Source organism: Lissotriton helveticus, chromosome 12 (genome assembly GCF_964261635.1).
Source record: "Lissotriton helveticus chromosome 12, aLisHel1.1, whole genome shotgun sequence".
NCBI classification, from domain to species: domain Eukaryota; kingdom Metazoa; phylum Chordata; class Amphibia; order Caudata; family Salamandridae; genus Lissotriton; species Lissotriton helveticus.
In genome coordinates, this window is record NC_136073.1 from 723,624,685 (window position 1) to 723,651,324 (window position 26,640).

The window sequence follows — 26,640 nt, forward strand, 5'->3', positions numbered from 1 at the left end:
ATTGTATCCTTAAATTGTGTTCTCTTTTTTAAATATGTGCCGACAATGAGAAAGTTCTCCTGACTTGCACCTACTGGAGACTCTCTGCAAAGCTGCATAAATGAATTTGAGATAAACCCCAAATAATTGACAGCCATCACTTTATTGCCTCCATAGCACCATTTTTAATGTCAGCGATCTAAATATTTTACTGAGCTAAGAAATATATTAAAAAACATGATGATAATGCATTGTTTGTGGACTAAGGTCTCCAGAAGCTTAGCTAGCAAGGAAGAAACATGAGACAACAAGTACAAGAACAGTATGGTTCACAATAGGTTCCTTAAGAAAAGGCACCAACATTGGTTGCATCAATGGATGGGGATAATTGCCACAAAAAGAGAAGTTTTCAAACAAGAAATGATATTATGAGAAACAGATATGGTTCCTTCCCTGTGCTGCAAAACAGACCAAATATTCAGTGAAGGACCAAATTTAATCAAAAGACGTTTACAGTGGACACTTTCCATCTTTATTATGGGAAAGAAGAGGGTATCAAATGGCTTCCCAGAGTTAGATGCTCAGTGATGGCATGGATCACCAGACTGGGCAAACCCTGACTTATGGAGCTCAATATGGTTAATGGAGAAGTCTGAAATTTCACCTAAAGAAGATGGGAGGATTGATTGTTCACCGAGATAAAACAGTCAATAGCAATGACAAGAGCAAAAAATTATTTGGATGGAATGTTCGTCAATGTTTCACCCTGCGTGAATGTAAGGGTCTACTCAAGACATATCACTGATTGATCTTTTTGTTGAGTCACCAGAGATTGTTCTGGGCTTTCAACGAAACATTCCTTGTTTATGAGTGCATCCACTGTTTAGGTGGTTGGTTGTCAGTTGGCTAAGTCCTGAGGAGACCTTTATATTCACACTGGGTCGAAACGTCGACAAACCCTCCCTTTTGGTTGACTCTTATGATTTGTTCTAGAAGGTATATTGTATTAAGTCATACACCCTTGTTTTTATGGTTGAATATTGTAGAATTATATTGGGACTTGTACAGTGTCTTTGTTCATATATGTTATAAATGAAATCACTTTAGCACTACGTCGTCTGCATTATGATCACTAATGTCTTTGTAATAAATTATTGTATTTAATGCATACAAAATGGAAATCTTTTTAAGTGTTCTGTGGGTTTCAAATTAGATTTAATATGAGTAAGACTGAAATAATTAAGTGAATCCTATTCTAAATAAGTCCCACAGGATAATGTTTTCCATTAATACGTTCCTACCCTCGTCCACTTTGGCTTACAGGGTTGTTCTTGTACTTCTAAACATTCATGGTAGTAGTAGTCATAGTGAACAGCAAGGAGGCCCCATTCAAATGCACAATTTGCAAATGTCTAAGACCATGAAATGCACGACAACTGGCAGATGTTTAAAATGGACAAAACAGAAGTACACCCCACCAATACCAAATCACAACTCTGAGCTTCCCCTAGCTGGCCTCGTACCTTCAGCTCTTGCTCTATACTATTCGCCTTCCTTAAGAAACCTGGTCATTCACATACATAAAGTACTTGGCCTTATACCTCGCAAGAGCTCTGTAGTTATTTCTCGTTACTTCGATCTCCATACACTGAAAAGAATCCTCACTTGACTTTCATACTACACAGTGTCTGTGATCAGCACCCAAAGGGGTTAAAGATTTAATTAGAGATTTAATTACAGGAAAATATTCGACTTGTGCCTTCCCTTTTTTCTCATCCGCAGATCCCCAAATAGTCCTAGCTGTACTTCTACCGAGGGAGACTTAAGAAACATTGCCACATTTTTCAAGCTCTTTTTGTCTTACCGTGGATACCAGAGGCCATACTGGCCTCAATTCAAATCTTCTACAGCAAAGTTCTTCGGCCATCAATTGCATCAAAATTTACAAATTACATCCTCATAACGAATCTTGAATCCTTTTCTCAGCTCCTTCACTTTATCAAATACTTTCAATAAAGCACAAGCATTTGGTCATGGTTTCATGATTCAAACTTGAAAACTGTGGGACCTACAGCTTCGCTAGCTGCGGAAGAGATGAGGCAATTTAAATTTAACTACAAAGTTGTAAAGACACACCTATTCCAAATGTAAATACTTAAGTTTATGGTCACTCTGTTCTATTAGACTAGCTTCAAAAGGCCTTCTTGATGGTATATGGTGCACTTACAAATTTCAAAAATTAAATAAATCCTAATAAAAGGGTCTAGAAATACACAAAACTTTTTGTTCGCATTTGTTGTAGGAGTTGAATAAAAAGGTTATAAAAGAAACATTGGCAATATTTTTCACTGTCCATGTGGGCGGGCGAAGAAACCACCCACCACCCAAATCTATAAACCTCTGTATAACGTTTTGATGAATAGTATTTACAGAGCTGGCTCAATATTTCAAAGACCATTACACTTGACACAAGTAGGAGTGATAAATAATAATACTGTGTAAGTCAATTAATTTACCCCTTGGAAGAAGACAAACATGATGTTCCTTGGCAACATTTGAGAGTCGGGTAGTTTTTGGAGAGCCTCAGCAGCAGCAAGTTGAGTCACAAACCCTGATACGGCACTGTCTGCTGCAGGGGCCAGGTCCCAGAAAAATGAACGGCCGTCCAGCTGGGAGGAAACAGGCAAAATGGATTAGGATTAGGAAAATGTAAACCAAAACAGACTGACTGAGCTTTAGTCAGGGCCAATGGAATTATGCGATTCTGCGGCTGTGGAGTTTTCCTGCATAAATAAGAATTTGCCACATAGTCTATCATCTGCAGGATAATCTGCACATTTTAAACAAAAACATGGTTTCTTTCTTAAACCGATCGAAAGTTACTAAATATGAAGTGATGTGTTGCACCGCAGTGGATAACCCTTCAAATTGGCAGACTCTTCACCTTTCAGTTGCTTATTGTTGTATTTGGGTGTTAAACTGGTACCAATGAGATGTAACCTTCGTACAGTCAGTATTAAAGTGTAAAAACGACAACATAATACTACCACAAAATGTGCAAAATTAAATAGCATAAGTTGCCTTTTCTTGCTGAATAATTTAAATGACACTGCCTAATCAGTTTGTCCTCCCTTGCCGCATAATTCCAGTGACCCTGGCTACATTTTATTGCTGTCAGCGTGCGATTCCAGGTCACAGCATTTCGAGCAACAACACTTAACCCAGCTACCTATGATGTATAACATAGTAACACAGTTTTGGTGGCACTAACCACGAATTAGCAGTGTATTAGACAAAACACAAAAGCTGATAACATAACTAAAATATCAAGTAGTTTTAAACATATCCTCAATTTTCAGGTGAAAATCATAACTTTGAGCCAAGTAAACAAGACCATCGACAAGGCTTCTTGATTCAAGTTTAGCTAAAGGGTAGCTTTAGCACTGGAGAAGTCTTTCATCTGGAACAGCAGATTCACACTGCATGTGTCTTCATATGAACTGGTTCCAAGAATCCATTTATGACCAAATAAATTCCGGGTTGGTGGCAGCTTCCCGGCGCCATTGAAAGAGAGACAGCGCACTAGGGCGCAGCTTGAGAACCTTGCTTTTAAATCCTGACTTGTGGTTGCACTAATACTATGTTTTAATAATTAACTGTGAATAATACGGTTATTTTATTTTATTAGATCCTGTCACTGGCTGAAGGTGTATTTTGGTTGCATCGCCTAAGGCGCGCTGCGCAGCTGATTATCAGCGCCATTTGTTTCCTACCTTCAAACAGCAGCCTCTCTGCCCCGGTCCACCGCGGCTCCCCTGCCGATTGAGTGGAGGGCGGCTCATCTACCGCGGCTCTTGGTGCCGGTCTGGTGGTGAGAGCGGGCGCCATATTGGGAGGAGTCCGAGAGCACTGGGAACCGAGCTAGCGGTCCAGTTGCTCAAGGCTCCTTCACATAAAACGATTGGGAATTGCTCTCTCCTCGTGGATTCCGGGTTGGTGGCAGCTTCCCGGCGCCATTGAAAGAGAGACAGCGCACTAGGGCGCAGCTTGAGAACCTTGCTTTTAAATCCTGACTTGTGGTTGCACTAATACTATGTTTTAATAATTAACTGTGAATAATACGGTTATTTTATTTTATTAGATCCTGTCACTGGCTGAAGGTGTATTTTGGTTGCATCGCCTAAGGCGCGCTGCGCAGCTGATTATCAGCGCCATTTGTTTCCTACCTTCAAACAGCAGCCTCTCTGCCCCGGTCCACCGCGGCTCCCCTGCCGATTGAGTGGAGGGCGGCTCATCTACCGCGGCTCTTGGTGCCGGTCTGGTGGTGAGAGCGGGCGCCATATTGGGAGGAGTCCGAGAGCACTGGGAACCGAGCTAGCGGTCCAGTTGCTCAAGGCTCCTTCACATAAAACGTAATGTGTTGGAGGGAGCGCAGCGGACGAGCGCAGCGGGCGCGACGGAGGCGCGCCGGAGTCGCGCTAGAGTCAAGCTCGTCTGCGCTCGTCCGCGAGCGTCCGGGACTAGGGGCTAAGGACTCTGCCTGCTCCTACACATACACATCTGCTGATATACAAGCGCTACGACCAACTGCTATGATGTGCCCACCTGTTCCTCACAACACGGCAAAACGTATTTCGCACTTGGGCATAGGTAACCCTGCCATTTTTACAGCCGCTCCTGCTCCTAAGTATTCGATGCTCACGACCATACCTAGTTCTACCTACATGTTCAGGTGTTTATATTTAAACACCCGTTCTATGATAAACATCAGTCAGATATTTTTTTGCTACTTATGGATAAACAACCTGATATGCTGCTACTGACTGAGACCTGGCTTACCCCGGACTCACTACCGGACATTTTAGCTGCCCTACCTGCAGATTACTATATTATATCAGCAATACGCCCGGGAGGAAAAATTGGGGGAGGAGTGGCTATTATTGTCAACAAGAAATTCCAACTTAGACAACTACCATCCTTGCCTCTACCCAACACTGAAAATATAGTCGCTAAAATAGATACTCCCAATGGATCACTTGTATTGGTCCTACTATATCGCCCACCCCAAACCATGGCCACTTTTCCATCCACCCTAGTACAGCTATTGGCTCCGCTGGTCACAAACCATCCTAAACTACTTCTGGTCGGGGACTTAAACTTCTGGTTTGATAATACATCATTAGACCCCCAAGCCGCAGAGATGAGAGAACTTTTTTGTGATCTCAACCTGACACAACACATCCACACTGAGACTCACCAGAAGGGCCATAGTCTTGACCAAATCTGGTCCTTGAACTTACCGCTATCTTCGATAGATATAAAACCTTGCTGTTGGTCTGATCACCACAGCATAAGTTTTTCTTTCCAGTTAGATAAGACTATTCAATTTAAGCTACAAACCAGCAAAACCATCAAGAAATGGAGCTCTATGGATATGTCAGCTGTGACGGGGCGGTGGGCCACGAGGATCACAACACTGACATGCCCTCGGACTGGTGGTCCGCAATGCCTCTGACCCCCCTTTCTGTCGTCCACGTACAGACTGCTGCCTCTGCACTAGGGGACTGGCGTTCACAGGAGGACTACGGTGTGTGGGACTACAACGAGGAATACGTACACGGCCCCTTTAACCTGAGGAGGCAGGACGGCGAGGCCACGCCCACCGTGAACGCGGAAGCTCCAAAAGCCGGAAGAGCGCCGGAGGAGAGGAACGGCGATTCCCTGGAGGCGGACGGTGTGTTGGCGTGGAGGCGGAGAGCGGTACAGTCGGAGATCCCAGGAGAAGACTACGGAGAGAGCCCAGCGGTCGACAAGCCAGGAGGCCACCGGTTTGGCGCTTCGCCCTGCCACGGTCCCACGGGAGGAGCGTGGCTGGACAAGGTACGGGGCGCAGTTGCGGGCTGGGTGGGAAGGAGTGAGCCGCGGCGTCCTCGAGACCCAGTGTAAATTTGTACAGTTGAGACCCCTTCCCCTCACGAGCACCACGGACGGCGGGGTTGTTGTTGTGCACTTGGTTTCCCTCACTCCCCGGGCCCCTGCATTCCTGTGTGGACACCCCAGTGACTGTGTTCTTTCTTTTCCTTGCTTTTTGGGGACTTCTCCGGAGTTACGAGGCACTCACAAGACCGACGCCTACTCGACTTCCTACCTGAGCAGCCCTGCATCATTCTGGCTAGTCCCGGATTTCCAAGGGGAGTCAGAACGGAGACCTCTGACTTCGCAAGACTGAGAGCTACCACTAAGAGACGAAAAGCATATCTTAAAATAAAGCCGTCTCTTCGTGCACTATTTCCTGACTCTGCCTCTTTTGAACCCGATCATAGCATTGCTGATCCACCTTCCCCTGTGGGCCCCGCTCCTACCCCCTCACATCAGCCTTTCTAAATTTTTTAAGTGATTCCCTTCCCCTTGACAGTACTAATGTGGAGGAGGCCGACTTTCGGTTTACTCAATGGCTTACTGCAGCAATCAATATCTATGCCCCTACCATGCGTCTCTGCAGCTCTAGGAGTCTGGACGCACATAAATGGTTTACACCTGAGCTCAAAAAACTGAAACTGGAAGTTAGGCAAAAGGAAAGAACATGGCGTTCCCAGTATTGTCCTTTAGCCAGGGCCACGTACTGCTCAGCCAGGAAGACATACCAAAAAACTCTACATAACCACAAGACTGCCTACTTTTCATCTAAAATCTTAAACTCCACCAATAAGTCGAAAGAAATCTTCAGGATAGTGAACGACCTATGCAATGATGATAGAACCTCTCCTCCGGTAGTTCCTACACAAGCACTATGCAATTCCCTGAAGGACTTTTTTCGCGAAAAGATTTTATTGATAAAAAAGAACATTTCCACACTTCCAGCTTGTGCCACTGTGGACGATATCTATTTTAACCCCTTAACTTTACACTCTTTTCCCCCTATTGATTCGAAAACCTTCTTGGAATTATTGTCTAGAGTCAAATCAGGCTCCCCTATGGATGTTTGCCCCCCGCATATCATGAAAGAAATTGGTCGAGCCATGCCCAATAGCATGATACCCTTGCTTAATGACTCTCTTTCTTCAGGGACAGTGCCCAGTAGCTTTAAGCAGGCTTTACTGATACCCCTTACCAAGAAACCCGGTATTGACCCGCTGGACCTCACGAATTACCGGCCTATATCCTTGCTGCCCTTCCTATCCAAAATGTTGGAGGCTTACGTCACTAACTGCCTCTCAAACTTTGTGGAGGAATCGGGCTATCTTCAACCCAACCAAGCAGGATTTCGGCCTGGTCATTCTACTGAGGCTGTAATATTGGCCGTCCAGAACACCTTGAGGTCCAATGCTGATAAAAATCTTCATCAAGCCCTGGTACTTCTTGATTTGTCTGCCGCATTCGACACGGTTGACTATTCTATTCTGGTCAACCGTGTCGAACAGGCAGGCCTCAGAGATTCTGCTCTAGCCTGGCTGAAATCGTTCATTTCTGAACGTACTCAGTCTGTCCGCCTAGGCTCCTTTTCTGCTGCTAAAATCAAGTCCTTTTGCGGGGTCCCCCAAGGCTCTTCGTTATCTCCCTTATTGTTTAATTTGTATATGCGGCCGCTTCTTTTTGCTTTGAGAAAGCATAAAGTCACTGTATACAATTATGCAGATGACTTGCAGCTAGTCTTCGTACTCAATTCTTCAAATGCTGTGGAGGACTTTCAAGCCACTATGACTTTAATCCAGAGTTGGATGTCCTCAAATCATCTTAAATTAAACCCGGGGAAAACTGAGCTGATCCTGCCCGGTAAGAGCGAAATCAGTTGGAGCCCTAATTTCTGGCCTGTTGATATGGGCCTCTCCCCTAAGAAATCTCTAACTGTAAAAAGCCTGGGCATAACCATCAACGAGGACCTTACGTTAAAATCCCAGATTGGAACCGTGGTTTCCTCTGGATTTTTTCAATTGAGGAAAATTAGGAAAATCGCACACTTCCTCACCCATTCTGCCCTAACCCAGGTGGTTATGGCCCTAGTCCTCTCCCACATCGACTTCTCAAACAGTCTCTATCTTGGCCTACCTGTAGGCCAACTTAGAAGACTGCAGTACCTGCAGAATCAAGCCGCCAGGCTGATCTGCAATGTACCCAAATGGGAATCGATTAAATCAGGCTTAGAGACCCTGCACTGGCTACCTGTGGCTCAAAGAGCCGAATTTAAAGCTGGGTGTATCATCTTTAAGGCATTGCAAGGCAAGGGACCTTTATTCATCAGGCAACTGATTGGAAGATATGTTCCTTCACGCAGTTTGAGATCAGCCAACAAAGATCTACTTGAGGTACCACGCTTTAAGAAAAAACGACAAGGAGGCAGTAGTTTCCATTTTTTAGCAGCCACCCTATGGAATTCTCTGCCACTAGCCCTCAGACAGAGTAAGGACCTCCTCGCCTTTAGAAAGGCATTTAAGACTCACCTCTTCACACAGGCATACTTGAAATAAAGATTCTCGTAAACTTACCCCTTGTTATGTTTTTTATCTCTTTCCAGCGCCAAGAAGCTCTCGGGCGTATGTGCGCTTTATAAATTTTTAATAACATAACATAACATAAGATGTTACTACCATCCAAATATGTAGTAATAGTTGCTTGTTACAGTAATTGCTCAGTCAAATCTTTCCATTTAAAATGAACTAATATAGGTCATTTGAGTTCTAGACACCCTTTTTAACAGCAATGGGCAGTCATACCATGTTTGAGTTAGTTGGCAATAAAGCCTAAGGCTGCTTGCTGTTGCAGATGCAGAGAACTAAATTCTCCAAATTTGCCTGCAAATGTGTAGACTTGAATGGTAACAGCTAAAAAAAAAAGCGGTCATGAGGTGGAAGTCACGTGGGGTCCCAGATATAATAAAATGGTTGTAAAACGTCAATGGGCCATCACAGAAACAGCAGCTCTAGCCACTTAGCAAGAGATGACCGGATAGAGTGTCAACGGATTTATGGGATTAAACTCTGTTGGCTATTGAAGTCAAATCAGATTAACCCTATTTTAAACGTGAGATTAATAAAATTATACAGTGGAATGAGAATGGGTTCTTGCATAGGACTGAACTGAAGAACTCTTGAGGTTGAAATGAGATAAATTGTTGACTGGGAACACCATCATGAAGGACAGCGCACATTCGCGCAAAGGCTGAAACCCAGACTTTGTGTTAATATATTCAAATACATCATTCGTGATCAAAGCGGCAAAATTACAATCATCATTGGAAAACAAAGGTACTCTAGAAAAAAGATCCCACGGCTGGATGGTTCTGCAGTCCTATACATCACTCCGACAGGCGTAATATCTCGGTGCAACATATTCGCCCCTCTTGAAACGTAAGCTAATGGCAATGAGATTTGGGGTTTTACCAAGCTTGGCTGAACAACCATCATGGAAGTATACTGGCGTCAAATCTTGTGGCTTATGTGGTGAAGCCTGGCAAGATATTATCCATCTAATATGTGTCTGCCCCAGTTTAAAAACGAAACGCGGGAGGAGCTTAGCGCGCAACCAAGATGGCCGCGTGAGCTTAGGGCTCCCAAGACCCTCGCGACCTCCCGCAATTATCCTGTCTTATATCCTGCTCATCATTGTGATCAACGTAAAGACGAACCACGCGGGAGGTAAAATCTGCAATCAGATTCTACATCGGACTTCGGGATCCAGAGTTATGGCGCCTTGAAGATTGCGGCCTGCCCCTCCGCGATGCCCGGCTGTGGAGTTGCCCTGCTGCCCGCTCTGTAATTGAACAACAGCGGCCTATGAGAGGCAGGTGTGACCGGTCTGATTGGTTTCACTTTCGGTTTTGATTCCAATGTGACTGGCGATCGTGACTAAGCTTATCCCTGAGTTCGCGGAGAACGATTGGGCCACCTGTAACGTTTACACCGCCTGTTCACACCAGCTACCGAGAACTTTTGACCCATGCCACAGTGCGGGGTTGTTCTTACTCGACGGGACCAGGTGTCGCAGTTTTCCTGCCCGCAGGGTCGCGGTGACCCGTCTCCATCAATGGCGGGGAAACCTGAAGGGGACAAGCTGAAATCCAAGACTACTCGCCGAGGTGGCTCCATGCAATCTAATAATATGGACCGCTACACCCAGGTGAAGGGTTCTCCCGGAGGGGCCGCTACAAAGGAACAACCTCCATCGCTGACCGAACCGACTTTACAAGACGTCATGGCCGCCATAGATGGCATCAAGTCCTCACTGGGACACCAAATTGAGGCCCTTGCCCATAAACTTGATACCGTGGCAATTGATGTGAATTTGATTCGTACGGATCTGGGCAAAACTAATGAAAAAGTTAAATCCTTGGACATTAAGACGTCCAGTCTCATGAGTGATGTTGCGGCACTGCAGACTGACGTCGCTTGCTTGAAGAACAGCAGCGATATCATTGTTCGCCGTCTCGAGGACTATGAAGGGAGGGCTCGCCGGAACAACGTCCGCATTATAGGAGTCCCGGAAAAAGCAGAGGATCCGGCTGCAAACCTTTTCGTGGAAGACTTAATCACTCGCCACCTTGCACCCAAGGGACTGAGTAAATTCTTCACTATTGAACGTGCCCACAGGGTCCCGGGTGGCCGTCCAAAGCAGGGAGCTCCTCCACGCCCTATAATAGCCAGAATCCTCAACTTTCGAAACAGAGATGCTGTGCTGCAGGCTTCAAGGACTAATGGCCCTACGCGGTTTGGAAATACCACGATCAGCTTTTATCCGGACTTCACGCAATCAGTCCAGAGACAAAGGCTTGGCTTCATGGGTGTGAAACGATGATTGCGGGACATGGGCCTCAAGTACGCCATGCTGTTTCCGGACAAATTGAGAATGGAGCATGCGGAGCGGACTTATTTTTTCGTCGTCCAGATGCCGCGGCTGACTGGCTTGACACTCTACCGAATCAGACTTCTCCTGAGAGCCAGTCTGATGGAGCGGAGAGAGGACTGGCGGAATAAGAATAGGTGCCTGCGGATGGTGTCCTGGGGTCTTTTGTTGACCTCGAACTGTGGTTCGATAACTTTGACGATTGTCTTGCTTTTTATATTTCGGGGGTTGCAGGGTCAATAGTGGGTCTCTTTCCTCCTCTGTTTTTCTTCTTGTAGCTTAGTTTGATGGGGGGGCGACAGGCACACTGCGAGTTTGGGTGGTTTTTCTGTATTAAGCAGGGGTGCAGGGTGGGGGGTGTTGTAACGGGGTTCCTGTTGGGGGGACTAGGGGGTTTTGTTGGGGACAGGGTGTTCCTTTTTGCAAGGCAATGTATGTATATCCTTTTTTAATGTAGTGCTGTGTTCTACCAAGGGTTGGAGCTTCTTCCTTTCTGGGATGTGGGGTAGGGAACTGAAGTTAAGGAGTTGGAATGTGAATGGGTTGGGGGATCGCATAAAACGTAGTGTTGTTCTGCAGCTGTTGAAACGTCTCTCTCCTGATATAGTTCTCCTTCAGGAGACGCATCTGATAGGTAACACCTATCGTGCTATGAATAGGAGGGGATACCGTTTGGTTGCACATGCTGGATTCTCCTCTGGCTCCAGGGGGGTTGGTATCCTAATCAAGACTTCTCTCCCATTTGAAATTGACGCTACTGTGAGTGATGACAGAGGGCGTTATGTGGCCCTCACGGGTAGGTGGGAGGGCCGGAATATTTCCCTGGTCTCCGTCTATGTTCCGCCTGGCCTCCAGTCGACCACGTTTAAAGATCTGGGCCCGGTTCTTCTTGCTCTTCCTGAGGGACCTTTGTTTATAGGTGGTGACTTCAATGCGGTTGTGCCTGGTCATGTTGATCGGCACCCGCCCAGAGACCTTGGGGGTACGCAGAACTGGTTGACTGATTTCCTAGACACCTTGGGTTTGATTGATTGTTGGAGACTGTTGCACCCCACACAGCGTCAGTATACATTCCTTTCCGGTGCCCACGGCAGCCTCTCCAGGATTGATTATTTCTTAGTACCGGCGGGGCAGGCCCTCGCCGAGGTTAAACATTTAGCCCGTGGTATCTCTGATCATTCCCCGTTGTGACTTAGGGTGGAGCTGGGCTCTGAAACGGAGGGTCGTGTGGCTCCGATTGACCCCTGGTATTTTCGTAACCCCAAAACTCGCACGGCCCTGGTGAAATCTATCGACCAATATTTCTTGGAGAATGAGGGTTCGGCCTCGTCGGCTATATCTCTCTGGGAGGCCTTTAAGACGGTTCTCAGGGGACAGGCCCCGTCATTGATAGCTAGTGTCAAGAAACAGAGAGATGAGGAGGTGATCGAAATTGAGACGAAGATTTCTGATTTGGAACTTGAGTTGGAGCGAGGGGTCAGCGGTGCTGTGACACATGTACTAAGGTTAAAGCAGCTTGAATATCGGACGTTGGTCACTGACGCAGCTACGGCCATGGGTAGAGAGCAACAGGGTCGTCTATATGATGTGGGCGATAAGGCCGGTAAGTTAATCGCGTGGCTGGACAGGAAAGATAGGGCCAGCAGAGTGGTACCCGAGATCGAGACGGCGGATGGTACACGGGTTTCAGACCCCATAGAGGTCGTTCGACAGTTTGCGGATTATTTCGAGATGGTGTACTCCTCTGTGTCTGATAGGCCGGAGGAGGACTTGCACCTCTTACTGCGGGATATCTCTTTACCGCGTCTTTCGGACGAGGAAAGAGAGCTGATTGACATTGCAATAACGGCTGACGAGGTGGCCATCGCGATTCGTTCGCTGCGTTCCGGGAAAGCGCTGGGTCCCAATGGTCTGCCTGTCGAACTTTACAAATTGAGGCCTAATAGAGTTGCCCCCTACCTACGGGATATGTTTCTGGAGTCCCGAGTGTGTGGCTTTCTCCCTCGTGATCAGCGTTTAGCGACCATTGTGGTGATTCACAAGGAGGGAAAGCCCAGAGATAAGTGTGCGTCGTACCGTCCTATTTCTCTTTTGAACGCTGAACCTACGATCCTGGCAAAGATCCTAGCGACTAGATTGATTACTGTCATCGGGGACTTGATCCATCCGGATCAGTCCAGTTTTATTCCGCACAGGAATACGGCTCTCAATCTTAGGCGTTTGCATGGTGTTCTCGCGAGAGCATCGACGCTGCGTGAGCCGGCCGTCTTGCCGTCGCTGGATGCCACGATGGCTTTCGATACGGTTGAATGGCCTTACTTGTGGGCTGCGTTGGCTAAGTTTGGATTCGGACCCGATTTTATTGGTTGGGTTCGGCTGCTCTACGAGGACCCCCTTGCGCAAACTGTCGTCAATGGCCGTGTATCGGCTTCTTTTTCTCTTGCGAGGGGGACTAGTCAGGGCTGTCCTTTATCCCCGCTCCTGTTTGCCCTAGCGCTAGAGCCCCTTGCCGCGTGGATTAGATGGGAGCCTTCGATTAAGGGGATTCAGTGGTATTCTACCCTTGAGGATCGTATCTCGCTTTATGCTGACGATGTTTTATTGTATTTGACCTCGCCGCGGAAATCTCTTATGGTACTGTGTGATGTCCTGGCTTCGTTTGGCAGGAACTCTGGCCTCGTCATTATTTGGGCAAAATCCTATTTATATGTTCTATCGGGCGATGTTCCCTGTCCCCCGCGTAACTGTCCAATTCAAATTGCTCACACAGGGTTCAAATATTTGGGTATCTATGTCTCCCTAGACCCGGCGCTTCGATATCAGCAGAATCTTCTTCCGCCCTTGTCTCGCTTAAAACAAGATGTCGCGGGTTGGCGAAGACTCCCGCTTTCACCTTTAGGTCGCGCTGCGCTCTTTAAAATGATGTCTTTTCCTCGTTTTCTCTACGCTCTCCAGAACGCTTATGATATTGTCCCCGCTAGCTATTTTCGAGCAATCGAAGACCTCCAACGAAGGTTGATTTGGGACGGTAGACCTCGTATCTCTCTAGCTAAGCTGACACTCCCATGGTTCGACGGGGGTATTGCCCTCCCGGATTTAAAGCGTTACTATTGGGCGTCCCATCTAAGCGCCATAAACCACAGCATCTATGGCCCCGACCCCCACCCTGCCTTCGCAATGGACAGATGGCTACTGCCTGGTGGCGACTACTATAGAGCTCTATATTCTAAGTCCGTCATTGGGGCGCTGTCCGGCCCCACATGATGGCGGTACGCTTGTGGCGAGACGCGACCAATGCGACGGGGTGGACTGATCGCCTGACTCGGGCGACCCCGCTTTTTTCTTCGGATAAGCTTGGTAAACTTTGGAATACCAAAGAGTTCGATAGGTGAGACCTCATAGGTATTAACAAAGTGGGAGACCTTTGGGTTAAGGGGCAGGTGAAGTCGTTCGAGTCACTGCAGAAGGAATTAGAGTTGCACAGCTCTGAATATTTTCGCTATATGCAGGTTCGGCATGCCTTGCGCTCGGTTTTCCGGGTCGGGGAGGAGGTTCCGGAGTCATCTCCGCTCGAGGACAGGTTGTTGGATGGTTATGTGCCTGATAGTACCATCTCCCTAGTTTATAACAAACTTGTTAACGACAGAACAGACCTCCTCACATGTCTCCGAGAGCAGTGGACCCGTGACGGCCTTGAACTGAATGACGAGGACTGGCAGTCGGCGATCTCCTCGCCAAAGGAGGTCGCGATCCCAGCTAGGCTCCGGTTGGTTCAACTTAAGATTCTACATAGGTTTTACGTCACGGGCCCTCGCCTGATTCATATGGGTTACTCTGAGGATGGTCTGTGTAAGAGTGGTTGCGGGCAGGTGGGGACGTTCCTTCACATCATTTGGGAATGTTGTGAGGTCTCGACCTACTGGAGTAAGGTACACGATGTGATGGATGAGGTCACGGGGATTGCCCTTCGACCGGAGGCCAGGCGCTGTTTATTGAATATATGGGAACCAACGGACCATAATGTAACTCAGACGCTGTGGGTAACCCTGGGAGCCATGATTGCTAAGAGGGACATTGCCCAGTTGTGGGGATCCCCGAGGGCGCCCACGGTAGCGGTGTGGAAGGAAAACATGGACTGGTGCATGTTTCGGGAGAAGACGGTATACCTGGCTCGGGGTAAACCCCAAAAATGGAGTAGAGTGTGAGGACCCTGGAATGAGTACCGCGGAAATATATGTACGCCACCTTTATTAGATGTTCCGGATGTTCCGCTTTCTCCCTGAACCCATGTCCCACCATCCCATCTATACAGGTGATCTGTATTGGATTTTCCTTTTCCCTCCCCCCCCTTCTTTTTCCCCACTTGCATTGATCGTCGACTACAATGTGTTGTTTTTCCTTCCCCGTATTGAATTCAGTACTCTACATGATGTTTCCTTTTGCCTTGCTGTTTTGTATATAAAATTTTCAATAAAAATATTTATTAAAAAAAAAAAACGAAACGCGTTGCACTACTAAAAAAAGCTTTTAATGACCGAGGAATTCGAACTTGTAGATCTGAAATCAGAGGACTTGGCACTGCAGACCCTCAGCTGACCTGTAAAATGATGAAATTCCTATTGTTTTATGAGAAAAACTATGTGACACATTCAAAACAATAATGTTTAGAACTTTATTGCAATAGTATAACAAAACGTTAAAATGTTATATATGTCACTACGTGCAATACTAATATAATATGATGTGGCAGAATTATGAACTTATTTTAAATTGGCATCATGAGCAGGATACTATTTCTGGTTTTAGGACTGAACAATTAATATGTTGATTCTTTTTGAAAAAAACGTTTTAATCATTTTATAGGGATATCATATTTGTACTATGACATTGTTACGGTTTTAAATAACTTAAACAACAAAGACTTACTACATCATTAGAAAATGGTACAGAAATACTCTGACTGGTGGTGGGTAGATATTATTGTTGTGTGTATTCAATCTGCACTTTAGCGTAATGGCTGAAAGTTGACTATATAAATCTAAACATTGTTAATTGGTTGCTGCCCTGCTGCCCCTTCATCAAATGAAGGTATTACACTCCTGTTCCGTTTAACACCTTTATAAAATGCAGAACCAATAACGAGAAAATAAAAAAGCAAAGTGGTGCTGTCTTTTCTTCAGAGAAGCATACACTCTTGAATTTCATGTAACGACCTTGGAAATGTTACTCTCCAGAGCCCATACCCTGGGCAATGAACCTCGTGAAATCCACATTCAAGTTACTACTGTCTTGCTTTGTTTGTGATAAGGGAGCCTCAGAGGAACAGTCGTCATCCTAGAGAAAATACTTATCTCCTCCTCTAAGTTATGCAATCAATCAGTCAATAACTGAGCTCTGAAATATGAATTTGGAACCAACTACTTCATACTTACCACATATTTCTGCTAGAAATATGAAAACAGTAGAGAGATAGAAGATTTGAAAACAAAAATGTGTGCATGTCTGACAGAACATCAATCCCAAGATAGTTATGTGAAACCAGTGCCATTGATATTGTGTTGTTTGTCCCTTTTATTTACTTTAATGTCCTTATATGGAGAAATTGTGAGTTTGGAATCAAACTGGGCAGGTCTGCAGCAGAAGTGGCCTTCAATTGCTATGGCTGTTTACATCTTACCTCCATTTAGTCCATTCCGAGGATTATTTGAATGAGAATAGATCCATCAATGTGATTACTATGGGCGGCAGAGCTGAGCTACAGAGATTAGGAAAAGTGTTCAATTTCTCTGAGGTATCACAGTGTGGACATGCAGGCCCCATGCTAAGATATGGAATGTATATAAGTTTGCTTACGGGAATGATGGTCATACATTCACTTGGGGCAGGTTAATGAAAAAAAGTGACATCCATATGACAATGCTCCTTGGCAATTGGTGAAAACCTCATGCAAATTCGAATTTAACTTGCAATGGAAAACAAACTTGTAGTATGATAGCCAACAAAATGCAGCCCTTGAACAGTGCATTTTGACCCATTAGAAACCAGAAACCAATGCTATTCAAATATATATACCAGGAATATTCATCTTTTATTTTAATAATTCCAAGCAAAGGCTCAGAATAATATAATTGAATGCAGTGCCACCTTACAGCCAAAGACGGGCCTTTCTAAAAAGCAATTCAACCGCAGATACCTGGTGGCAATCATTTGTGTTCTTTTTACAGTTCCAATGCCTCGGACATTGAAATCATAGTATACATTGTGTCACATACATGATAAACAAGAAAAAACAAGATTCATACAAATCAATGTCACATATTCACACTACACAGTGAAGAGACTAACAACAAAGTAGCAAAGAAAGAAATAGAGTAAAAAAAGAAAGTGTGAAATACTGCCATGGTGCGACCGAAGATAGTTAGCAGAAACTTTTAGTCACCCATTCAAAGGAGGGTGGTGCTTCCATGTGCAGACAGGAAGGTGTTGCAATCCCCCTAATACGCATTTGGATCAAATGTGAGCCAAGCATGTATAACTATGAAGGAAATTGAGCAAGTGCAGTTCAATGAAATAGACTTCCACCAAATCTTCCTCCACTGAGCAAATGACGGATCACTCATATCTTTCTTTTGCTTAGCGATGATGGAAGGTGCTATGATACGTGCAACTGCAATATAAATGCATTCTGTTCATACGCCCACCTACCCAATCCCTTATTCAAGTGTCACTGTATAATGGGATTGACACCAGTGAAAATGCCTGCCCAATTGTGCTGGGCACCTAGAATTGCTAATCTTGTCACTCATCTTGTGAATCACCCTCTGTATGAACTATCACTTTCATGCCCACTCCCAAACATCACATTGTTGGTAGTTCAGCAATGTGATATAAAATACATACTGTTGTAGTTTGTATTTATAAACAGTCGGTGTAATATGCGTAAAAAGTGGTCAAAAAAACTTTGCCTAATATATTTAAACCTATGAATTAAGCGGTGATTTGCCTATTATGTGTGACATCACCGGTGAAGGAACGTGGAAATGTGGCAATTGTGGAAGCCAACAGGAGTTGGCTGAACTGGTGAACCATAATTTCGGATTAGTGAATGGATGCATAATAGCAGGCCCAACACTGGTGATATTTAAAGGATCTCATTAGATTAATATTAAATTAGTGAACTATATCCGCAAACTATTCAAAAGCACTTTTCTGAAAGCACTGGGTTTTTAATCAGTAACCCTGAAGTGGTCCTTAGAGGGCTTGCAATATCACCGATTATGGGACTAGTGTCAGTACTTGTATACATAAAAACTAAATTTGTCTCCATTTTGGAGCGAAACCCCTTGATAAGTGGCAGCATGCAGAGACTTTACGTAGGTGAGCACGGCAAATGTTTAAGTAATTTAGGAACATTTACAATAACTGATTTAGGTTTGTGTGCAGACCTATACCTTAAATGTATACCACACTGTTTTCAATAGAAGGGATCATATAAATGTTCTCACAACTCACAGGATGCAGCAATTACATATTTTACCTTTTCAGTCAAGACTATAATAGTAGATGCTTTTGATGAAAGCAAAAATTAAACCACACTTTTATTCAAGAGCAGATACTTACACGAGTGGCGACTACCACAACCCTTTCATCTGGATCAAGCTGGCCCGAGGTATTGACAGGTTTCAATGTACTCCAAACATTATAGTCACCAAGGGGGTCGCAGACAACTTCTAGGGAAGAGAGATGTATCTAAGAGTTTCTCCAGGACACATGCAAATCACATGAAGTATTACAAAAGCAATGTTTTTCAAAATATAAAGATGCACAAAATATAAACATAAATATGCATTAAATAATATATAATTGTGATATTTATTTATTTATTTTTATTTTGAGAGTTTTATACAGCGCGAACAAGATCTTTGCAGATATCAGAGCGCTTTACAAGTAAAAATACAAAGTAGAAATACAAAGTAATAAAGCGTATATACAAAGTAATATATGAGGTAGTAAGGTACAAGGTGCTAGTTACATAGGTAGGTCAAAGGACATGAGGTAGGTTACAGGTGTGGTAGTGTAGGTACACTGAGAGTAGACAAACAATTGCGTCAATAGCATAAAGTGCGATACCAAGGAGCATATACTTGTTTAAGCGTGTTTAGAGTATTTAGAGTTTAAAGGTGGGCCAAGTTGAGGTGGGTGTGTGCAGGATGTATAGTCCCACAGGTGCGACAGTAGAAGGGATGTAAAGATCGTTGAGGTGGAGAGGGTAAAGTGTGCAAAGTCAACCAGGTGCGTCAACACTATAACAATATACATAATCAACCAGGTGCAACGAGCATTATAACAAAATACAAAGAGTGAGCGTATACAATTACGTAATTCGATAATACGGGTGGTACAATAGGCCAAGGTCGGACAGGCCTTACAGAGCAGATTTATGAGTGATACGGAGTAATAGGTCATGTGTATTTTGCCATGAGGATCGCTTTAACTTCTTTCTTAAAGATTGTATTGGAGGAGATGAGTCTTGTTTCAGGAGGGAGTGAGTTCCAGATCCTGGGTGCCATTCCTGAAAAGGAACGTTTATACGTTTTTTCCTTCCGAAATCTTCGAGGTTTCAGCAAAAGATTGTTTGTGCTCCTAGTAGTTCGGGAGCCACCCGAAATTGTCAACTTTTGAGTGAGGTAGGCGGGTGAATTCAGATGCACAGCCTTGTGTGTCATGCATGCAATTTTCAGTTGAATTCTGGCTTCAAAAGGTAGCCAGTTCAGTGATTTAAAGTCCGGGGAGATATGCGAGTGTTTTTTTGAGCCTGTGACTAGTCTCGCTGCGGCGTTAAGGGACGCTCGTAGGGGTGCCGTTGTAGTTAGGGGGAGCCCGCAGAGGGCGGTGCTCCCGTATTCTATGTGCGGGATGACTATAGATTGAACTGCAGTTTGGAAGTCTTTGGCAGGAAGGAAAGGTTTAAGTTTTCTCAGGGTATTGATTTGGAAGTTCGCTCCTTTGGTTGCCTTGCTGATGTGCTGCTGCATGTTGAGATTGGTGTCAAGTGTTATGCCTAAAGATTTTGCTGAGTCTACTACGATGGGCTGTACATTTAGAGCCGTTAATTGCTTAAGCCATGTTTGAGCCGTGGATATTTTAGCGGGAGGTGAGATCAGGAGGAACTCGGTCTTCAGAGCATTGAGTTTGAGGTGATTCTCAGCAAGCCAGGATTGGGTGTTTCTGATCGTGGTGTTCAGCAGCATGATGTCCTTGGGAGATTGTATTTTGAGATAAAGTTGGGTGTCGTCGGCATACATGTGAAAGTGCACATTAGAAGCCTGTAACAACGTAGTGAGAGGTTCCATAACTAGGTTGAACAGTGTTGGGGAGAGGGAGGATCCTTGAGGGACGCCTAGCGATACAGGTACCGGAGAGGACAGCAGGTTGTTGCTTTTGATTCTTTGTGTCCGGTTGTGTAGAAATGAGGTGAACCACTTTAGAACAGTCCCAGATATGCCCATCCTTGTGTTTAACAGTTCGAGTAAGTTCTCATGTTTAACTGTATCGAATGCTGAGGAGAGATCCAGAAGGATGAGGAGACAGGTATCATTTTGGTCTAGGATTTGGAGGGCATCGTCCACTATGTGAGTCATGGCAGTTTCGGTACTGTGCCCTGCTCGGAAGCCTGACTGATGAGCGTTTAGGAGGTCAAACTTATCTATGTGTTTAGTCAATTGTAGTTGTACACATTTTTCCAACAGTTTAGCGAGAGTGGGGATGTTTGTAATAGGTCGGTAATTGTTTAGATCAGTGGGGTCGGCTGTTGGTTTTTTTAGTAGCGGTGTGACTTGCCCTACTTTGAGGGCGTTGGGGATGGATCCTTGTTGAAGAGAGCTATTGATAATCTTAGACCAGAGTGGGAGAAGCCAGGGGGAAAAGTCTTTTACAGCGTTAGCAGGAAGGGGGTCAGAGAGGTGATTGGAAGGTTTCAGGGCGCTGAGCAGTCTGCCAATTTCTTCTACGGAGTAAGTGTCAAAGGATGACCAAGTAGCATTGTTCTTAGGTTGAGGCACTGCTGTGTGTCGGGGGTTGGAGTACAGGATAGCGTCATTGAGGAGATCGCTTCTTATTCTCTCAGTTTTTTGGATAAAGAAGGCAGAGAAGTCTTCGCAGGAAGGAGTAACGTCCATGGCCCTGATTGTCTGGGGTTGCTCTTTGGATTGTGTTCTGACTAACTCAAACAGTTTTCTTGGACGGTTTTTAGCTTGGGCGAGCTGGAGGCTGAAGAAGTCTCTTTTTGAGCGTTTTATTTTCCTGAAGGAGGCGTTTCTCTGTTTCTTTAGACTTTTTAGGTGCACTGCAGAGGGGGCTGACCTCCAGGTGCGCTCTGCCATTCGCATCGCCCGTCTATCCTCATTGAGGCTTCCGTCATACCATGGGTTGGAAGTCTTCTTGGACGAGACTCTTTTTAGTTGCATGGGCGCCACCTCATCGATTATTGTGGACATAGTATTTAGATAGTGGTCAGTCAGAAGTTGAACGTCTGTAACGCCGGGAGGGGGAAGTAGCCTATTGCCGCTGTTGGGTGGTAGGGAGTTTGGGTTGAGTTTCCTCAAGTCTCTTTTCCACACTTTGTGCTTAGTGTGTTGAACTGAGTTAAGTCTGGTTTTTTCCTTGATGAGGAAGGAGACAATATGATGATCTGACCAGTCACAGGGTTGGATTGACTCCAGTTGAATAGCGCCCTCTTTGGAGATGATAAGGTCAAGGGTAGTACCTCTCTTATGGGTCGGGCTGTTGCATATTTGGTTGAGATCAAGTGCGTTGAGAAAGCTTTTGAGGCTGTTTACCACTGCGTCACTGCTGTCATTCCAGTGGAGATTGTAGTCGCCAAGGAAAATTTGGGTGTGCTGCCGTCCTGAGTTGGCTGTAATTGTATCCATGAGTTGTTGGACGAAGGAGAAATTGTCCCCAGGTGGGTGGTATATAATGTGTAGTGAGCATACCGGTTTGCTTTCGCTGATGATATCAAGGCATAGGTATTCACAGGAAGTAAGTGAGGAGACGGCCACTTTGGAGACTGAGAGGTTGCTTCTGTAGATGCAGGCAATTCCACCACCTATCTTTTTGTCCCTGTCCAGTCTAATGATACAGTAGTTAGGAGGGACTAGGATATCCAGTATAGGTGTAGAGGAATCAGACAGCCATGTTTCAGTCAGAATGGCTAGGTCCAGTTCCAGGGACATGATGAGGTCAGCGACCTGCGTGGAATGTCTTTGGGCCGATCTGCAGTTGAGCAGTATGCATTTAAGGCTAGGGGTGCAAAGGGTGGAGGATGATTCCAAAACGAGGGGTACATTAGTGAGGTTGTTGGGGACAGCGCCTCTGTTGTTATCCTTTTGATGCCTGAGGTGGTTAGATATAATCGTAGGGATGGACATGTTGTTGGTAGCTAGTGGCTTTTGGGGGGCCGGGTCGTAAGAGTGGAGAAGGGTGTGTACGTCAAGGTCAGAGATCGTGTTGGTGGTGCGTCTGGGGCGATTGGTGGTATTGCAAGAGGGGGTAGAAGTCCAATGTGGGGAACGATGTGTGATGAGGCGAGTAGGAGGTGTGGAGGAGGTGTTGTTAGGTGTAGAAGAAGGGGGAGTATTGCGCTTGGTAGTAATGAGAATGCAATTGTTATTGCGATTGTTGGTATTGCAATTGTTATTGCGACTGTTGGTATTGCGAGGGGGGATAGAGGTCCGGTGTGTGGAGTGTTGTGTGGTAGGGCGAGTAGGAGGTGAGAGGGACGTGGTGTTAGGTATGGTAGGGGTGGTGATGGGGGGCGGGTGTCTGATGGGGTGTGTGAAGAGCAACTCTTTAATGGAATGAAATTCTTCTTTCAATTGGAGGAGGGTGGACATAATAATGTCCAAGGTGATGATGGGCGCGGAGTTGGGGGAGGGTACTGGCGCTGAACCGGCGGTTACGTTGACAGGGGGCAGTCCGAGTGGAGAGGCGGAGCTGATGTGGGTGTTGGGGGCGTTAACGAGAGGATAGGTGTTATTGGGAAGCGCATCCGTGCTGGGGGGGTAGGGAATAAGGGGGCGATGTGATGGCTGGCTGTTGTGGGGGAGGAGGTGGAATATTGAGGAGTGAGCGAGGGGGGTGGGAGGTTGAAGGAGGGATGCAGTCTAGGTGTGGCGGGAGTGCTAAGTGTGGGGGGGGCGGAAGTCGGAGAGAGAGTCATGTTGTGAGGGGTGCCATTGGGGGAGGAGGGGTGCTCTGAGAAAACATGTGCGGGGGAAGGTACGGGAGTGCAGAGTGTGGGGGAGGAGACAGGAAGCTGAGCGGAGGTACGCAGGTTAGTAGGGGGGCTGGGAAAGCGAATGGTGTGTGGAGGGACCAGGTCTATGTCTGTGTATGAGGGGCGGGGAGGGGAAGCTGAGACAGGCAGGTGATTGATTGAGGAGCAGGGTGTGAAGGTGCGGTGCGTGTCTTCTTGCTGCTGAACTGGGTTAGGAGAGTTAAGGGTGGGAGCTGTGACGTTAGGAGAGGTAGGACAGGGGGTGATATGCGTGTAAGACCGAGGATTGGAAAGGTGCTCTTTGAGAGAGGGGAACATGTTGTCAAGTAGTTCCAAGATTCAATATTGATTTACAGCCATTTTAATTTTAACCAGGCAGTGTCCCTTCTAAGATTCATGCCAATTCATGTGTTAATTAGAGCGCATGTACTTTCATATGTGTTTTCACAATTCAGCAAGTTATATAAAAAAACTGCAATCATCTGCACAATTTTCATTTCTTCAACCATTCGATTTCAATTGAGGAAATAAAAAAAAAACAATATTTTACAATAAACAGCCCAGACGACTTTTTTTATGCAAGTACTTTTTCCTTAAAGGAACCCGGGCTTTAAAAACACAAAACTTTTTTTTTTTCTTTTTTAAAGAGTTTAAGAGTTGACAGTGAGCCTTCTTCTGTGCAAAAGGGTTACAGCCCCTTCTGACATTTTGGTTAAATTTTCAATGATTTGCAACCAGAATTGCAGTTACAGACCATCAATACACTGCAGGCTGAATCGCAATTTGACAGGGACGCCGAATGCAAGCCCCTTCTAAATTGTGATTGGCTATCCATTTGTACTCCCATTTTGCGATTCAGTAATCCATGCCCGAATCGCAAAATGAGTTTAATATATACCAAAAAGCCCTTTTGCGGTTGCAAACCCTACGATTCTGTAAATCACGGGGTTTACGACCAGATGAAAAAAATAGTTAATCATGAAATGTGCCACTTAATTCCCACTCACACTTACCTACTCCTCCCTGTTTTTCCCACAAAGCCCAAGAAAAAGAGGTAATAATACGCATGCTGCAGTATTTTTACAAGAAAATAATAGTATAATGAAATACTGACCCCTCTTATCTAGAGTTAACAGATTATTTTATCTTCATCTCAAAACCAGGCATATCCTGTTTGAGAAGGTCGCTTGGTCATAGATGGATCTCCTAGACCATCAAAATATCTGACCAGAAGCAGTGTAAAGCATATGGGAATTCAGATCTTTTTTTTTTTTTTTTTTTGTCCTCATATTGCGATATCTGTATGATTACGGAGTATCAGGTATCTTCCTCCCAACTCTTTCCGACACTGCCCCTCGATCTCTCTTGTCTGGGGAGTTTTGTCATCCTCCTGATGATCTTTTCGAGGAGTTTCCTTTGCCCGTTACATACCCTTACCTCTGATTTTGAGGCGAGGAGAGCTAGTCACATTGACTACTCAACAAGTACCATACTTGTCCACCAGAGGATATATCGCGTTAATCATAGGACTTGCGTTTTGATCTTACTTGGGGTTTAAGAAATTTTCGAATCTTTCCCAGAACTTAAATCTTTTGCATGTGTTTCCCTTTCTATCGAGTTTGTTAATTCTTATAGCCGAGTTCAACCAATCTGCGTGAGTTGGGCTAGAAGGATCTATCCATTTAATACAAATTTCCCTCCTTGCAAGTACTATCAATACGAAGAGGAGATTGTCTTGCCCTTTTGTAAGCCCCCCTTCATTTGCTGTATCTTCAATCCCAAAAAGGGTAAGAGTAGTACTTACAGTTAGTTGCTTGGTCAGGATAGTGCTTAGGGTCTTACCAACTTCGTCCCAAAATTTCCTCAATTGGGGACAATTTCTGAACATGTGGATGTCGTCTGCTTTTTCTTCTCCACATTTTGGGCATTTCTTTATTCCTGCGTTCTTAAATTTGGAAAGCTTTCTTGGTGTCCAGTAGGCCCGGTGGATTGTGTACAGATGGTTCCTTTTCAGAGCCGCAGATTTCAGAGTTGACCAGCATTTCCCTATGGATTTTTCCCAAATTATGTCAAGGTCCGCTATTAGTAGATCTTTCCCCCAGGTTTGTACTTCTGTGTTGAGAGTTGTATCACTGGCCTTAATCAAGGCCCAATACCATTTGGCCACTTCTTTTGGTACTGGTGTTATTTTTACCATTTCTTTTTCCAATTTTTCATTTCCATTGTGGTTTGTGGGTAATGTCTTAGACCAGCTTAAAATTTGATAGTATTTAAATTTAGATAGTGTGTTATTTGTCAACTCTTGAAGCTCTGACCATGCTTTCAGATTAGGTCCGTTTAGTATTTGCCCCCAATACTTTACGTTGGCTCTTTTTAGAGGGAGTGCTAGTGTGTCTTTAAAACATTCAGGGGTTCCTGGCGAGTTCCATATAGGAGCCGATTTGCTATAATATGAAATTTTTAGAAGTTTTCTGACTTGTCCCCACATCTTTGCTGCATCCCTTAGAGTCTTTAGTTTTATTTTTTTGAAGTATTTAGGATGTCCGAACTTGAATAAGACATGGTCGTCTGATTCTGTGATAACTTGTAAATACCTCGGGTAGTTTTCGTGACTCTTTAGCAGCACTCTGATGTTCTTGAATTGGAAGGCTCTGCAGTACTCCATCAGATCCGGGCTAGCCAGACCTCCATCTTTCTTCCCCCTTCTTATTTTCTTCCAGGCTATCCTCGTGCTTTTCTCGGCCCATATGAAGCTTGTGATATCTCTCTGTGCCTGAGATAGTGTTGTTTTTCCAAACTCTAAAGGTATTGCATTAAATAAGAATGTAAACTTAGGTATGATGGTCATCTTGACTATGTTTGATCTCCCAATAAGACTTAATGGTAAAGAGGCCCAAGCCTTAAGCAGTTTCCTTACGTCTCCGGCTACCTTGGTCAAGTTACGTTGCGAGATCTTTCCTATATCATGATTCACTAGAATTCCTAGGTATCGGGTTTCATTCTTTATATTATGGCATTTAAAGCGGGTATTCCATGTCATGATCTCTGTTTTAGTTTGATTTACCATGTACCCTGAAACCTTACCAAATGCTCCTATAGTTTCTTTGATTGTATCCTTAGCTCTCATGTAGTCACCCGTGAAAATCATCAAATCGTCCGCATATAATGCAATTTTCTTCTCCCAAGTATAGTATTTGAATGGCGTAATTTCTTTGCTGTTTCTTAACTTATTCGCTAACGGCTCAATATATATATTGAAGAGCAAAGGTGAGAGGGGACACCCCTGCCTCGTACCTCTGCTTATCTTTATATTTCCCGTAAGGCTTCCATTTATTAGAACTTTGGATCTTGGAGCCTTGTATGTTTGTTTTACCATATGTATGAAGGTTGGTCCAATGTTGTTTCTGACCATTACTTTCTCTAGGAAGGCCCAATTAACCCTATCAAAAGCCTTTGCGGCATCGACAGTGAGTATAGTGAGAGGAGTTTTCTCGTTTGTTGCGATATCTATTGTGGTTAAAAGTTCTTGTGTGGCTTCATGCAGATGT

At 44.9% G+C, this 26,640-nt stretch overlaps 1 protein-coding gene across 2 annotated transcripts in view; it reads right to left on the bottom strand.

Annotated features, from left to right (window-relative positions):
• The window catches only part of NCSTN (nicastrin), a 156,179-nt gene that overhangs the window by 79,364 nt on the left and 50,175 nt on the right, over positions 1–26,640 (bottom strand). The window contains exons 7-8 of one of the 2 annotated variants that reach the window (XM_078669750.1): positions 18,436–18,542; positions 2,496–2,648 (exon numbers count right to left, since the gene is read on the bottom strand). In XM_078669750.1, coding sequence (XP_078525876.1) covers positions 2,496–2,648; positions 18,436–18,542 — 260 coding nt within the window. Of the gene's footprint in view, positions 1–2,495; positions 2,649–18,435; positions 18,546–26,640 lie in introns of both variants that reach the window. The other variant, XM_078669749.1, reaches the window with a different exon arrangement.